A 17,355-nucleotide genomic window follows, 5' to 3' on the forward strand; every position below is an offset into this window, starting at 1 on the left:
ATGATAATAACCCCAAAGTTCTGCTGTTACCTAATCGTGCACCAGCCCTGGGGCGATGCCTCCTGCCCGGGATTATCTGGGGTCTAGGACGAGGCTTCCCAGCAGATGGTGCTGCTCCAGCGCAGAGCAGGTTTTGGCAGTGCCCACGGGGGCCGGGATGTCCTTGCTCTCATCCCTGCTGGCTGAAGGGGAGAGTAAAACAGAGCAACCCAACAGAGCAGCAAACTGCATCGCTAAAGCTCGGCCTATTAAGGAGCTGCACTAAAGGTCTGATTGCCCTCCTTCACCACACGGGTAGGAAAGGACTTGTGATCACAGCACGTGAACCTGATCACAGGTTTGACAGAGAAGCTGCCTTTAACAGAAAATGGGCACTCCTGCAGCACCTCCTGGCACTTAGAGATGATTATGCAGACAAGTTTTCTTGCAAAGACACACTAAATTTCTCTAAATGACTATGTGGCTGCTTTTTATTTAAATTAAAGCTTGCTTCTGCCTCCAGAGTTCATACCTGGAATAAAACTTTTTCCAAAGTTATGTCTTCTGTGATGCAAGATACTCCTCCTGAGCCAAGTCTGACTGTGGTATTTTTTAACAAAACACTAAGAGTTTAAAACCCAAAAAAAAAAAAAGTTAAAAAAACCCAACCCACTCAAGTCTACAAATTTGTATTTTTTTTGGTCATTGCTTGGAAGACCTTTTACATTGCAAAGGTGTCATTTAACTAGAGTGGAATTTTGTCAAAACCCTTGCACTACTTTAATGCAGGGTGGGTGTTTTTTTTTGTTTGTTTTGTTTTGGTTTTTTGGGGGTTTCTTTGCTTTCCTAGATAGAGAAGGACTAAGCTAAAACAAACTGAACAAATAATCACTACAGTGAATGTGTCTGCAGTATTTTTCTCCTTTTCCTCTCATAAATGATTGCCTGGATTTGTAAAAGCCATTCCTGAGGTTTGGCTTTTAAGGTGTCAAATATTTTCACTCTAACAGGATAATGTCCATCATACTTTGTGTGATTATTTGGTTATTTGGCTGCACTTACACCCACCAACCTCAAACAGCAGTTCCCCAGAAGGGAAGTGCCACCTGAAACCCTCAGTAGATCAGAAAGTTGTCCTGTGGCTCCATATTGTGAAACTTATTATTTTAGGCTCTAAGTACTGAGGGCTTCAGGTCCACCTCTCTCAAAGTGTTTTTATTTATTGAGCTTGTCTCTGTAAATTGTTAATTTATCCATATGTGAGCTCTTCCGTAAGTGCTGCAAGCTGCAGCACTTCAGAACAGTATTTCTGTGCCCAGATTTCCTATCCCCAAATCAAACTAAGCTCAGTTTGAAAAGCACGTGAAACAAATAAGCAAGCTGCTGATCAGGGCTGACTACCTCACCCCTGTCAAGGCACCACTACTTCACCCAAATACCAAATCATCACTTCTCCTCCCATGCCAGTGTGCAGAGAAGGAAGGGCAATGGTGAGATTTTTCTTTTTCAAAGGCTGCAACTACTGCACTCAATCCTGCAGCAATCATAATTCCCCAAGCCATACTATCCTGGACCATGTCCATCTCTTGCCTGTTCCACTGCTTTTAGGTACCCTTCAGTGATGAGGTTTATTTTAGTTTTCCAAACCCACTGGCAAAACATTTGCAGTGTTTCTGCCCTCCTGTCTGGTTGGCTCTATTAAATTTATTTTGAAATAAATAGCCACAATAGATCATCACAAAGCAACCAGATCCTTGCTGTTGCTTTGTGTTTGTACAAGCTCAGGTGCAGTTCAAATACTTCAAAGTGAAGCCTTTCCTGTTGTCCCCATTCCCAGAAGGTCAGGAAATTGGCAAAAATGCTGTATTTCAGATGCCCAGGGAGACCCTCACAACAGCACAACTCTCCATGTTCCCAAGGCATGCCCTTTGCTGAGGCTGCCCTCATCAAACCAGGAGAGGCTGAAATCAAAGGCAGGGCTCCCCCACAGATACCTCCCAGAGCTGCCATCCACAGCCCCATCATTCCCTTCACATGCTTTTGCTGATCATGAAAGAACTTTCCTGCAGCTTGTAGCCTATCACACTTCGACTTACTGGAGGTTATCCAGGGAGAATCCTGTGGATAAACCCTTCCACAAAACCTAAGTTCACACCAAAAACTGTTTCATTCACACTCAGATGCAAAGAGCTTGAGCAATGGTTTATCAGCCCAAGTACTGAAAAATGCTTGCAAGTTAAAAAAAACAGTGGTGCCAAGGAATCACTGCAGCCCCACAGCCTGGCTTTGCCCACGATTTATTTTCAGGGACCATCTGTGACAGCATCTCCTGATGGATTTGTACAGCTGGGTCCCCTCATCTTCAGGGACTCTCACATCAACAGCAATGCACAAGCAAAACAAGGGAGCCAGACTTCCCAGATGGGCATCAGGAAGGCAGGTTGTGTACTTGTGGGAGGCAATCTCTAACAACACCATTTGAAATAAGAATGCTCTAGGGGCCAAGCTCTGTGTCTGTGGGAAGGCCCCTATAGAGCTGATATTTACACTTCATCGTTGGGTTGGAATGACCTTCCCGTGGCCCTGCCTGAGCAGCAGAGACACGTGTACCTCCAGCTGGGTGTTATTCTCAAATTCATGCTGGAAAGCAACTGTGCAAACTCTGCTTAAACTTGGCAAGACTTCAGACCAAAATTTACCACTCATTTCAGGATGTCTCCAGGCCACTGCAGAACAGTTTCTCCTTACGCTCTTTCCATCAGTTTAATATGGAACACACTGCATTCCCTGAAGTCAGACATCCCCTGCACTGTTTTAGTTTGCTTTAGTCAGCCCGTGTTAGCAAGCCTTCACAAAGGCAAGGCTAAAGCTTTGAGAAAATATTTACCTTCGTCCATGCCATTTAGTATTTCAGTTAAGTCTTCATGTTTGCTGTCATACTGGTGCTCTTTCCACGTTTCACCGTTCTCACTTCGGAGTACGATCAGTTCTCTTTCCTTGCCTCGCATTGATCCAAAATGCGGGATTTCCACTATGACAGGGCTAGGGAAAAAGGAACCATGTTATTTTTAACCCTATATTTCCTCACTGCCCTCAATTTCCCATAGGTCCTTAAGAACGCTACAGTCATTTTTTAATAGTTAACACTGTTACAGTAAAATGCTTTTAAAATTGCCAAAGCTGCACAATCCTTAATAATTTAAACTATATTAATGGATAAATCAAAAATACTAATATATAGTTTGTTTTTAGTGCAAATCTTTTGAAATATCTGCCTCCATGAAAAAAAAAGTGACAACTTTTAGTAAGGAGAGTTCTCCTTTATCCCAGGGTGTAGGTGATCCAACCTGCCTCCAGCACACACAGCACTGCTGACTTTTAGCTGGCATTAGCATCGTCAAAGTTTGGATTCGGCTCAGAGAGTTTGAAGGGACAAAGTCAGTTCAGAAGCATTCTGTCTATCCCAGTGCATGCAACAGCCACTGACTGTAACAGGAACCATGCATTTATGCAGATTTTGAACTTCAAACTAAGTCCCATAGTTTTCAAAGCTCTCCCTGGCTCTCTGTTGATGCAGCTCCTGTGAAATAAAATACTTTTTCTTTAGCTCCACTTTCTGGTTCTCATGCCCAGCATCACAGCTGCAACTTCTGCACAGCAAGCATCACCAGGGAGTCGTTAGATCATTTCAGAATGGACTTCCCTGGGTTGAACAACATCATGACCACATTTATATTAGTTACTGTCAAACATTTTTGGGGGAAGGAAAGGGAATGAGAGGATGGTTAATAATACACCTATGTCACCAGACAAGGTACCTTCAACAGAGGACTGCAAGTGCATTACTGAACAGTTTGTATGAACAACCAACAGAAACCACCATTCACTTCATGTGCCATTCCTCAACAAAACAGACACTGTTGCCAAACACTTCACAGGCAGGATATGCATTTTAAAGTATGCTAAGACAAACCGACTGAAATCACACAGTAAGTGAACATTTATGGATTATGCAGCTTTAAGACATTTAAATAGACAGTATCATTATTTTCCTACAGAGGTTGTAAAGGGTTTAACTGCTTTGTAACAACTTGGTTAAAAGCAGCATCACATGATGGGAGAAGGGTGCAGCATTTCTGTGGTACTGTACATCTGCCAGGTGTTGGGTGCATTAACCAATCCATCACTTGAGCATGAAATCACAACAGCCATCATGGGGAAAAACAAACTAGCTTGAGGCCCAGTTTGCACACTAAATTCCCAGGGAGAAGAGTTAGTCTTTTTTTCCCCATGAAAATAATAAAAATAGTTTAATTAATATATATATTAGATGCTTTTAGGAACACCCAGTCTATTTTTCAAGTCTCAAGTCCTTTAACAAAAAAAAACCAGGAATGTAGCTGCTCTCTCCCATTGTGTACAGCAAGAAAACACCAAAAATTCAACTACATTGCTTAAGATATTTACTCTCTAGTTCAAAAAGAGCACAAGCTGAAAACTAAAGCTGTAGTACAATCTTTGCAGGCCAATATTTCAGATACTGTCTCTGTAAATATTTAGAAACTACACAATTTTGTGCATGACATTTAACAAGAATACTCAGTGAGAAGGTATTGAACAGGTTTGGAACACCAAACACTCACCAATATTTTGAAAACCCAATGCAATAAATTTCACAATATGGTTTGAAAACAACAGTCAAAAACATATGGAAACATCCTTACATGTTTAGACTATACACAGCGGTCCCTTTGGGTAGCATACTTCGCTTTGTAAATTTATTTTAACAAGATGCCTCTTGCAGGTTGAAAAGGCTAGTATTTCTCCAATCTTGCTGAATCAATTCATTCACTTGATAACATTTTTTTCTGAATAGTCTTTCATAAATATTGGACTTTATGCGATCACATTTTACAGATGCTCTTCCCAAAGCAGTCTCACTTGAGGCCTGTAAATACCTTCTCTACCACAGGGTTCAACTTAAAGGACTGCCACTGTGTATTAAAATGTATTTAATGCAGTAGAAACACTTCAAATTTAAAGAATTACAAAAGCACAGAAGTTATGAAAGCAGAATGCTGGCAGTGAATTTTACATGCCTATAAGCACAAGGTAATAGCAGAGCTATATTAAATCAAGCCACTATGATTTTCTTTCAGTGACATAAATCAACTGAAAGTTTTAGGAAACTTAAAGAAAATAATGGGATTAACAAAAAATTGGAAACAAAAGAAAAACTGTAGACATTCTGTATCTTTTCCGTACATATCCTACCCAATAAATTTTGTTCCTTGTGGACCAAGCTGCAGGATTCGGCTAACCATGCTCTCACCCTCATTTAGAGGGGGAGGACTTTTAGGAAGATGCAGTTTACTGAATAACATCCATGCAGCAGGAAGAGAAACGAGAAGGGGAAATTAGGAACAAGCTGTCATTCCCGACAGAACCAGCAGTTTATACCAGGGTGCCACTCACGGTAATGAACAAAATTTATAATTAGGAAAAAAAAGGCCACATCATAGTGGATTGTTTCCCCTATTTTAAGCTTTAAAAACAGTCAGTTCCTAGCACTGGTACTACTTGTACCACCACTCCACAGCAGGTGCTCCACTGTCACTCCAAGTGGTTTGGCTCCACAAGACAGAGACAGGCAGCTCCCAGCAACTCCAGAGGGAGCCGTGCACATGCTGGGAACAGGGCTCAGTATCTGGGTCCCTGTGGGTGTCTCTAGACAATTCTTTGTGATAGTGCTGTTTCTCTAAATACTCTACAAGCAGGAGGGTCAAAACCTGCTCTGGGTTTTCAGTGTGTGACACCTCCTGACTTCCAAGGCAGGGTTGCATGAGTAGATGGGGATGGGACCTGGCCTTCCCATGGGTTTCCTTACCTTCACCTCCATCCTGCAGTCATCAAAGAGGCAAAACTCTCCTTAAAATGCAAGGGTTCTTTACAGAAGGAATGGCAGGTTGGCATTTTTTTAATGTTTTCAGTTAAGTAGCCTGTGCTACGAGCTCGGATGAGGGAGAGTCAATGTTCAACTACTTAGATCCACAGGATAAAGGGAACGAAAGGTGCGACATGAGCATAAACAATTAAACTCACAGAACAACTCACCCTAAAAACTGTGCCCCTGCTGGCCCCATTTCTACAAGCCGGCTTGCCAATCCTTCTCCTTCAACCATGGGTGGTGGGCTGGCCAGTTTGTGCCTCTTGACCAGGCGGCAGGTGATGCGGGTGGGCGCCGTGCACTTCCGCGGCGGGATGATGATCCTCATGCCATGGTGCCGACTGCCCCTCATGGAGCCCCCGCGTGCATCCACCATAAAACTAACCAGGAAACTGCACAAAGAAGAAAACACTTCTGTGAATGTCGTCTCGAAACAAGCAGAAGATCAGCAAAAAAAAATCAGCAGACACAGACTTCTAAACATTAGAAAAGTCATCCCGATCCCAGCTAAACTAAAAAGAACATGAAGATCCTTTTAAAACTTGTACTTGCATGTTAACTACTGGTTATCAAAAGCAGGAATTACTAAAGCTCTAGTAACATCATGGTGAAATGACCATGTTCTACTGAGCAATTTGGATTAAAAGGGTACACAAGTAGTGTATTAGTAGGGGTTTGTTAGAATTTTAAAACATCCCTTTGTTGCTGTTAGCTCTATTGTCCACAAATGAGAGTAATTAGCCTCACATGCATAAAGCAACCAGACAGTGTAGAAAAAGGAGAATCAAAAATGCTTATTATTTTAGGAACCCCATTCTTTAAAACCTTCCCTCTGTCTCATTTGCAAATATTCTTGATGGCTGCCAGAGCAAGTGCCAGCATAATGGGTGAGAGTCCAGGCTGCTAAGGGCTCCCCTGATGGGGAAGGTAAGTGATGACTACCAAGTACATAACTTCCTTTAGGCTGTTGGCTCCCTGGAGGAAATCATGCCATTACTTCTTTTTGAAGATTAGATTCATTAGCAAAAAAAAAAAGAGACATGAAAGAAAAATTGCACTTGCTAGTGTCATTCCAATGCATAATTTTCCATTTTTTCGTAAGGGGTAAAGAAATTATATTTGTAAATGATGAGTGGTATATTTTTAAATAAAATCCTTTCTATTAGCATGGGAATAATTAAAATTAACAATTCATATTAGAATAGCTTCAGGTAGAAGATGCAATAACAAGCTGGTATCAAGAGGGACACAAGTTACCAGCTCAGTCTTGAAGCCAGTACAGATTTTGTTTGTTCCTTCTGTATGACAGACACTGACATAGCTGACACATCTGTCACGTGGCTTCACTATTTTCAAGGCTGTTGCCAAAAATTCCAGCTTTTAAGAACTAAACCTTCACATGACTAATAGGTGAATCCATTCCATTTCCTGACTCCTGACAGAAAAGTGAACTAAGGGTGTCAGCCAGTAATCCAGGGCATTGAGATGGTTCTTGGAAAAAAGCCCCCAAGTGCTCTGAAGTAGGACTGGGAATTTGTGCAACACAGTTCCATTTGCTTTGAGACCAGCAGGATATCCACAGCAGCAGCTGACAGGCACTGGCCAGGCCTGCAGAGAAACTGTATTCAGAAGTCTGGCCAACATGGGTGGGAAAAATCTGCACAAAAGCAGGAGAGAAATCAACATTTGGTATTTAGTGATCTGCAGGAGAGAAGTGTGTAGGGATACCAGCTATAAATATGGGAAGTATGATGGAAATGTTGTCCAGCTGAATTCCAGATCAAGAAGTTGCTACATTGCCTTTCTTCAAATTAAAATCCATCAGTAAGGATGGGGAGGTAAAACTGCTCTCTGAGATGACCCTAGCCCAAATTTACAATTTCTCATGCGCCAGACACTTTACGAAATTGAGGCATGATATTTCACAGTAGTTTTCATACAGAAAAACTGTATCCATGTTCCATGTTTCTCTCCTAGGTAAATGCACTGTACACTCCAACAAATCCAAATGTTGCCACTAGGGTATCCCAGCTCCTCACCAGAGGAATTGTACCAGCAGGACAGGATCTTGGCTAACCAAACACTTTCCATAAACATTAGACCTGTGTCAGAACCAGTATGCTCAATCTTTAAATTATATACTCTATAAACAGTGATTATAATCTTAGTATTTATGGATGCTTAGCTGGCCTTTTAGAAACATGCATGGTTTCTGTCTGCAGAGCAGCTGGGGCCCTCTCAGACTGGAAGTTTGTAGGGTGGAGGGATGCCTGGCTGGAGCATCCCCAGGGCTGAAGCTGCAGCAGCTCCAGGGAGGCACAGCTGGTCAGAGCACCATGGAGGAGCCCTCCTGGGGAGCTTGGCAAGGCTGGGCTTGGCCTGATGGCCCAGCACAAAGCAATGTTTTAGAGAGCTGCCCATCATGTACATGGTTACTGGCTTGTTAAGCCACCTCAGAATAAATAATGAAAAGGAGGTTTTCATCTAGTGCAAAAAATGCCAAAACTTACACTCAAATAAGATGTTGTCTTCTGTATCCAAACTATTTAAATGATGGAAAGTATGTAAGAGTGAATTGCCAAAAATCTCTAGGCACCTAAATCAACTGTCTTAAATTCATAATAAAAAAAAAAAAAAAATAGAAGTTAAAACTAAGTACCTACAAAAACCAGTCCCTGAGTTACCAGGGATGTTTAGGCTGTAGATTTTAAGGTCAGTCCAGCCTCAGCAACCAGGAGCTTTGCACTGCTACTGCACACTGCTCACAGCAAGGGTAAATAACCCTTGGCATGAGCCTGTGCCCCAGGGCAGGAACCAGCCCCTTCCAGCTTCGGTGTCTGCACCACACGGCAGCCTCCAGCACAGACAAAACCTGCAGCACAACCTTGGTGCATATTGCTCCCAGAGAAAGGCAATCACTGTCAGCAGCTTATTAATGAATTATTTCCTTGTTTAATTTTCCGATTAGTAACTTACCGTGTAAAACAGTAACAACAATTCCAAACAGTATTTCATGCACTTTCTAGCTAAAAACATTAGTAGCTGATGCTTACCTAAATTAATGTTGCACTAATAATGGAAACTACAGTATGACCTCTAAAACACAACGCTAAAGGCTAATGAGCATTTCTACTTGGATACATGGAAGGGATGAGGATGTGGTTGGATGCACTACAAACATCTACACACACTCTGTGGGAAAAAAAAAAAAGTTTAAAAAACAAAATAAAATGAGGATTCACAGAAAGCACTGAGTTATCACCTTGAATCATACTGGGGGAGTGGAGAGGAATAGCTGCAAAATAATTTAGAAAGCAAATGGGAAAATTAATGTAAGATAATTAGAGGCAAGCAACAGAAAATATCAATAATAAGTGCAAAGCAAAAGTAACAATCAGAAAAACAACAAAAGCAACATGTTTGAAGGCCAGCCTTAGAAATTATTTAGCTTTTGCTTCACATATTGGGACATATGTCATAGAAAATATGCTACACATGGAAAAAAAATCTGAAAGGGAAGCACAACTCTGTAAGTTCTCTGGAAAATGCAGAAGCACAAGGAGAAAAGCATTTGCTGTTTACTTAGTTGGCAGAGAATTTATTGCAACACAACTTCTTCACTGAATTCCAAAAACATGCTCCTGTGTGCCATGGAAAACCAGTTCTTGCACTTTTCTAGATCAGAGTTTATTTTTCTATTCCAAAGCATGATGTTTAAACAGATGTGTGGCAGGAGGCTTGAAAGGAGTATCAGTCCATGCCATCCATAGCATTGCTGTCAAAAATGAGTTCTGTGTGTACAGCAGGTTGGAGTAAATTGTATACAGTTCATATAATTTAAACTACATATAGTTGATATCATTTAAAATACAGTAAACTATAAAGAATATGATTTATTCCACTTTGCAAGACTGGATCCAGTATTTCTGAGTTTTTTCAATATTGGAAGGCAGTGTGGCACACTCATTTCTTTCTTCCAGCTAGGAAAATGAAGGAGTTAAAGGCAACACAAAGAGAGAACACCCACATTTTACTTTGGGAAAGCTGCAGGAGTAAGTTCACATCTGACAGCTGAAGGTCATTTTGGTGAGGGTCTCTACCCTTCCAAAGGCCTCAAGATTCATGATGTATTTCAATGTACTGCTTACAATGGACCCTGTTCAAAACATATGCTGGCAAAACAACTTATCTGAACTCTAGAAGAAAAACATAAAACATTCTCTTGGCTTGAAAAAAGGAAAAACCAGAAGAGTTGAAATCACTGCCAACAATTTCTACTTTCTTCTCCTTTCCCTGATACATTGCTGGATCTCCACATCCTGCTCCCAGAATTCCCCTTCTGCCTGGGTTAGGAAATAAGAACAAACATTGATGCTTTCTCCTGACAGAGGGCAAACGGGGAAAGAGTGACCCAAGGCAGCAGTGGTGCTCCTGGCATGGCACATGGGGGAGCCCTGGGATGGTGGAGATGGCCAAGAGCACTGGGGTCAGAGCCTGGCCACAGGGCCACCACACCACGAGGGCTGGCAGCCCCTGCCCCTGGCCACAGACAGAACTGGGGACAAAGACAGGGATGAGGCACCCCAGAGAAGCAGAAAAGGATTTGCTGTTCAGGAAAAACCGGCAGAAGAGATGTGAAAGGTCATGGCCCTCTGCATATCAGATGTGCTGAGGTGCTGGAAGATTAGAAGGGAACATCTGTTGATTGCCTCTAGGAGAATCAAACAGGATGTTATAATATGGGGAGACAACTGAAAAGTAAATAAGCAACAAGTGAGATTTGGGTTTTTTTTCCCCTGACAAAGGAACTGAATCCTCAGAGCATCACTTCTGACGGATTTTCTATGTCAAATAAGTAATGTAATGGGTCGTAAAAGCCCTATATGTCTGGAGAATATTTTGGTTTATGCCCATCTGGAGAGCTATATCTGTTTGGAGGCTATCTGTCCGCTCCCTGCCACCCAGCCCCGTGGTTTGCTCCCCTCTGGGCAGCAGCTTAGACCACCTCTGCATTTGAGAGGGCCCATGTACCAAGGGTGCAGATCTTATGTGAAAGCCCCCATCTCCACAGAATATATGTTTTGGAGGGCTGGAACCACTGGTGAACACTCTAAAGACCTAAGGGCAGGCAAGTATTGTTCCATAGGACTGGCAGGATGAAAGCATCAGACCTATCTTCTATCAGGATGAAAAGAAACCAGAAAATTTTAGATGAATCAGTGTAACCCAAATTACCAGGGAATATTCAGGAATAAATTATTTAATAATCACTCTATAAGGGCCTAAAGGATCAAGGTAATTAGTCAAGATATTACACCTTTCCTACCACCAGTCTCAAAATAAAAACGAACCAAAAATATAAGTGGCAAGAGCAATTAATGCCAAATTAATTTGAATTCCTTCTTTGATGTGTGGAAGTACTGCCTGGGTACCTCAGCAAGCAATGGAAGTAGAGCACAGATAAGGTAAGTGCAGGATCACCTGAGAAGTTACCTCAAAAGAGATACCATCAATGCTTTCCTGTTACACTGAAAGGGAACTTCAAGGGCATATTTCACTGTGCTGTCCTGGCACAGGTACTAGGCTAAATGTCTTCACAATTTCAGCACAGAAAAAAGGTCCGAAAGTCTTTGGAAAATAGGATCAGAATTAAAAGCTCTCTTGCTAATAAATGGAAAAAAGGAGCTGGAACCAGCAAACTCAAATACTATAGAGACAAATGCAAACAGAGGGGAAAAACCAAACACTTAAACACAATACCAGTAAAAATTAACCATACTTCAGGATTTCAAGAGAGAGACAAGAAATTCTAGCAGATCACAAACATTCACCAATAGAAACTGAAATTACCAAAAGGATAACTCCCGTTGTGGGACTGCTTAAGTGTGCTATGCGTCAGACCAAGGAGGTGGAAATCCTGGCTTACAAACAAGCTCTGATCAATGAGGGGAGAGCTGGGGCAGAGCAGCAGGAGTGTGCTGGCATGGGGAAAGCACCACCTAGGAGGGTCTGGGACAGTCTAAAAGCAGGATTACATGTCTTCAGACACAGAAAACAATTGTTAAGAGACCAGTAAGATATTGTTCTCCATGCCCACTATGGATATGACAGTGGATATCCACTATGGGCAAGAAATAGAAGCCTGCAGCAATGAAATGTTAACCTGAGTATTAGGGGAAGAAATTGTATAACACAAGATAGTGGACCCCTGAAGCTGGGGGCCTATAGAATCTCTTATTTTTAGCGATTATTAGGACATTAAACATCTTTCAGGAATGGCTTGGCTGCATTTTATCCCACAGCAAAGGAAAGGGTTGGGCTACCAGCTCCCTGAGGTCCTTTGCCAGTGCACCATTCCATGACAACCAGAAGTCTTCAGCTTTTCATACTGTAATTATTGACATTTTAATGCTAGCACTGGCCACGTGTAGTGTTTTATCAGCTTGGGACCTAAAAATCCACTGTTGTATAGATCTGTTCAGCAGATGCAGGTGCAGATGTGCATCATGGGACTTTGTAGCTTTCGATTTGTGGGGCTTGCTGTATTGGAAATGAAATATTTTGGTATGTGCCACACTCATTTTTATGATAAGAATGTAATTAGTCACAAAATGAGGAAGTAAATTAAAGCGGATATGAGATTTTATGTCCTGATCTCAAAAACTAAACAACAAATATTTACACTAGACAATGTAATAATATGCAAAGATTACTTAGACATTCATTTGCAAATTTTTACAATACGCATTCAGACATCACTACTACTGCATTTAAATCAAGTCTGTGTGGCACTGTCAAGAAGCACCTAAATTACAGTGATGACTCATAAGCAAACAAATAGCACCACTAAAATCAAACTACAGATACTGGAGACTAGGCAGGAGCTTGAAGTATAAACAAGAGACCAAATTAAAGCCCTCCATTTATTCCTCCATGAAAGAACAAAAAGCATAACATTCTATCTCTGATTTCATATTCCAAATAATTTAACACAATGCAAACAAAATAATTTATGACACTTAAAACAAAGCATAAGCAAAAGAAAAGCAAAACTGGACTCTTAAAGAGAAGCCTGCAGGATCACAGTGTTTAGCCATTTGGACAATTAAATGCAGAAGCAAGTTTTTGGTTTGATATTCAAGAATTCAGACTGACTCCTGTTATTAAGCACCCTCCTTGAAGTCAGTGTGAATTTTGCCACTGGCTTCAAGTGGAGCAGGAATAGACATGTTATCAGCCATTACAGCAGGCTGTGTTCTGCACCTAACAATACAGTTCCACATCTAAAGATAAAGGAAAACTGTTAAGTGACCTACCCAGAATGGATGGGACTTGAAACAAGGTTAACATTGTCCAAGGTGTCTGCAGCCCAGCTATAGTGCCTGAGAGAATCAGAATCAAACTCCCTTTGAAACGTCAGGTGCTACAAAACAAAACAGATAAACTGAAAATTAAAATTAACATTAGAAACACTTGTCTTAAATACAAGCTTGTTAATATAATTACATTAAGTTTAGATCTAGTCCTTTCCATTTAACAGTGCTGATACCTCCAGGGTTAAATTACTGGACATCCTGTAACAGACATATGAAATACACACACAAACTCTTGTCTCTTCAAGCATTCTTTTTGCCCACTTTTTGCCCTTCCTTCAGTTTCAAGAATGTCTCTCCCCAATCTTTACTTACTTTTATGTGCCAGGTTAAAAATATTGAAAAAATAAATATTACCATTTGTACTGCAGTCATACACCATAGGGACAGGCAGTGTAACACCACCCCTTGGAGGATGCCATTGGATAGATCCTTATTCAAGCAGAACCTGGGAATAACTTCCCTGGGAGTTTCACTGAGGCTGTGAACGCAGGAGGAGGCTGGTTTTACACAACCAACATGGGCACTGTTTTGTGGAGTGCCACTGCCCCTACTCATCTGGACAGAAATAGCTTTAACCCTGTGAGGCTATAATTAACTCCCCCCTCGGACAGACTCTGAGGTGTGACTTGTTTCTCCTGCTGCCCACACACATGGACACTCACACACCCCTCAAACTACAAATCCTCCTACTGGGCAGCAAAGCTATACCAGCAAAATACTTGTTTTCCTTTGTTTCCCTAGCCTTGGGAAATGAAACCAACTAAATTTCAAATACTGTTTCCCCCTATTTCCAGGGTGATATGAAAGCATCTCCCCAATTTAAGAAGCACCGTCATAAATTACATCAATACAAGTAAGTCAAAAAACAACACACAATCTTCACCCAAGATGGTGTTAAAAATGTCAGTGTTTCCTGTAAGTAGGTTGTTTGCTGCTTAGAGGCAAATGCAGCTAGAGAGAGCAGCCTGTTTGGACTGAAACCTCATGGGCTGTTTTCAAATCTAATTCAGTGGGTTCAAGTCAAACCAGAGCCAAGCGCACGCTTCTAAAATCTTATTATTTCCACCTGGGTTTTTTTATATGCTGACACATGCTGGTAGTGGAAATTAATTATTTTGAATAGAAATATCAGCATTAGAAGTAAATCTGGCAAATTCAGTCACAAACACACAAAAAGTACTTCTCTTGAGAATCTTCCACAAGATAAGCAGGCAGAGAGTTGTTGTGTTGCTGGCCGGAATATGCAACACTCCCATCACTCTGGGTTTCCAAAAAACTGCACTCTTTAGGCTTTTCTTTCATTAAAAATGAGGATCCCAGGTTTCCTTCCAAAAACTACGGACACTGTAATTTACTGCCCTTTGACAGAAACCCCTGCAGAGTGCAGCTTTGCTCTGTCACTCCTGGCTTGGTGCCTCCTCCTTTCCCTAGTTCAACACTTCTACGAGAGATCTTTTGTTAAACTTTGTGCCGTAACAGATGTACTTGAGACCTGACAGTTCAACAACAATGGAGGGCAAAGTTGCATATGTTAAACAGCAAAATACACCATCAGACATAAAAGGTAAAATGAATGCTGTCAAAACAATGACAATTAAGCATCCCAAGTGGACTTAATTAGTGCCATTTGAAATATGTGTCATAATTTAGTTTAATGAAGACCGTTTTCTTAGTCTTTCCAATAAGATACTAGGGATTCTCCAACATTTCCTGGAGAGCCTGTGGTTTAGGCAGAAAAGCCAACACTGTGGATTTCTGCTATTCCAAATGATTTGTAAGAGCTCACACTGAGCACGTTATTACTTTTGATACCAAACAGTGTAAGATTCAGACAGGTTGTCTCAGGCATTGTAAAAATTTAGATAAACAAAAATAAATTTGTTATTTTGATCAGTGATAAACTTTATCATCAAAAATAGGACAAAGCAAAGAAACACAAGAAGTGGGCTAAAAGGAACAATACAATTTGGTGTTTGTCCCTGAAAGGCCTGCTAAGCTGTACAGAGTCACTGCCCCGAGGCCCAGGCATGCACCAGGACACACATCAACAAATAAATGTGGGGTCAGGTTTCCTGTGACAGATGAAAAATGCTTATGCTCCCTTAGCAGTGGGATATGGAAAACTAAGCACAGAGCCATATAAATTCCATGGAAATACCATCACTCCAAAATAATCTGTGCTAGACAGAGGTGCTCCTGCACCCATGGATGTGCTCTAGGTCTGCCTACACACCTAGGTGGGGTTCCTCAGTCCAGCTCCATGTCCTGAGTCACGGTCTGGACACCAGGTGACTGGGTTTTTTTAAAGCATTCCTTTCTGACTGAGTGCAGTCAAACAGATCTTTTGGATATATGTAGAGCAAGCAAAAGCCCAAAGTCTGCAGCTAATAATTTTGGTGGAGAAACAGAGTAGGAAAAGCTGATAGCTGGACACACTCATCTTACACACAGCACACATCTGTGAATCTCATTTTTTCAGCCTGCTGAGGTGCTGGATTTTCCATGCAGGCAAAAAAAAAACCAAAAAAAAAACCAAAAAAAAAACCAAAAAAAAAAAACCAAACAAACAACAAAAAAAAATCTTCCTGTGTAAGTTGCAATATAAGCAGTCCAGAAGATAGTACATTGTCAGTGACATTAAATCACAGGATCCATTCTGTGTTTGGTCAGGTCTCAGTGTTCCCTCCCTGGACTGAGGGAGATTAAAAATGCATTGCTAAAGGGTGTGGCAGCCTTAGATGCAAATGTGTGTATAAAAATACTGAGGGTTCTGCTGGGAAGGATCCTGCTGATTGCATAACTGAATATCCAGGCTGTGTAATATCAAAGTTCAGCAAACAGAAAAATTTATGCTTCCTCCCAGATGAATTTATCCAGACTGAAGTGATTCAGCAAGCTGCTATTTAATGGACAGCCCAAGTCATCCTGCCTTTGGCTGATTAAATTCAGAGGTTGATGTAAATTATTCCATGGAGAAGTCATTTGGATTTAGTCTGAGTTGCTGCATCCAAGATAACATGCCAGAACACAGAAATTTTAACTTTGCTCCAGCCAGGTTATGAGGTACAGTGTGGGCTGGATCCAGAGTTCCCTGTGAACAGGGTCAGCAATAAACCACCAAATGCAAACAAAGGAGAATATCATGACTTCTAAAGAATTTTTAGAAACTCTTCTCTAACATTCCTTGTGTTATGCTGGCAGTGAGGTTCAGTAAAGAATGGTTTCAAATCTTCCTCATTTGACTCTTTCCAGTCTCCCAAGTCTACCAGGGATCCTGGGGAAAGGTGATGGGACCTGCTATCTTAACCAGACCAAAGATAGGCAAATGTTCCTTACTCTTTTACATACTGATGTTTGTGATAAAATTAATTCCCAATAACTGACTTTGTTGCTGCCATGAACTCCAGACAGGTTCTGAGCTGTACAAAAGGAAAGGAAATGGCATACACAGACAGGCAATGGATCACTCTGTTTCAAAGTAGTGTGATTCCCAAAATAGCTTTAACTCCTCTCAGTTCCCAGATAGACTTTCAGAATATTGGCTTCAAAGATCTTTGTTCCTGTGAATCTCATTGGTGGAACACAATAGTGCTTTTTCCCCCCTGCTTTCTACTGCCATAGCAGAGATTATCTACGAGCCCATTAATGTACAGAGGGATGAGGAAGAGGGGCAAGGATGTTCTCCATCTCCCAAATGCATTTCTCCTGTTTCAGCCAAAACCTAGGGCTGGGCTGGGCAGAAAAACACAGGAATTCCAGAGGATGGATATATTTTTGTCAGGACATAGAGGTTTGGAGAAGTCATGGCAGAAAGTTTCAGTTGGTCTCCCTTTCTCATGAAGATAGTTTGCTGTTTTCATATTTGTTTTGCACAGAATCATGGCTTTACTAACCTCTCAAGACAGGACTGTTTTTTTTTTCCCAGTACCACATTCTTTGAGAGTTGTTAAGCATAGAGCTGGTTTTAAGCCTTATTATGTGCACCCTAGCTGCTCAACCCATGCCATCTACCTTAATGGGAATCACGAACATAGCCAGAATCATAAAATGATG

At 41.3% G+C, this 17,355-nt stretch overlaps 1 protein-coding gene across 1 annotated transcript in view; it reads right to left on the reverse strand.

Annotated features, from left to right (window-relative positions):
• Window positions 1-17,355, reverse strand: part of ANK3 (ankyrin 3) — a 314,256-nt gene that overhangs the window by 49,537 nt on the left and 247,364 nt on the right. Inside the window, exons 29-31 of the mRNA XM_053983225.1 lie at window positions 13,243-13,349; window positions 6,094-6,318; window positions 2,867-3,021 (exon numbers count right to left, since the gene is read on the reverse strand). Coding sequence (XP_053839200.1) covers window positions 2,867-3,021; window positions 6,094-6,318; window positions 13,243-13,349 — 487 coding nt within the window. The remainder of the gene's footprint in view (window positions 1-2,866; window positions 3,022-6,093; window positions 6,319-13,242; window positions 13,350-17,355) is intronic.

Source organism: Vidua macroura, chromosome 8, assembly GCF_024509145.1.
Source record: "Vidua macroura isolate BioBank_ID:100142 chromosome 8, ASM2450914v1, whole genome shotgun sequence".
NCBI classification, from domain to species: Eukaryota; Metazoa; Chordata; class Aves; order Passeriformes; family Viduidae; genus Vidua; species Vidua macroura.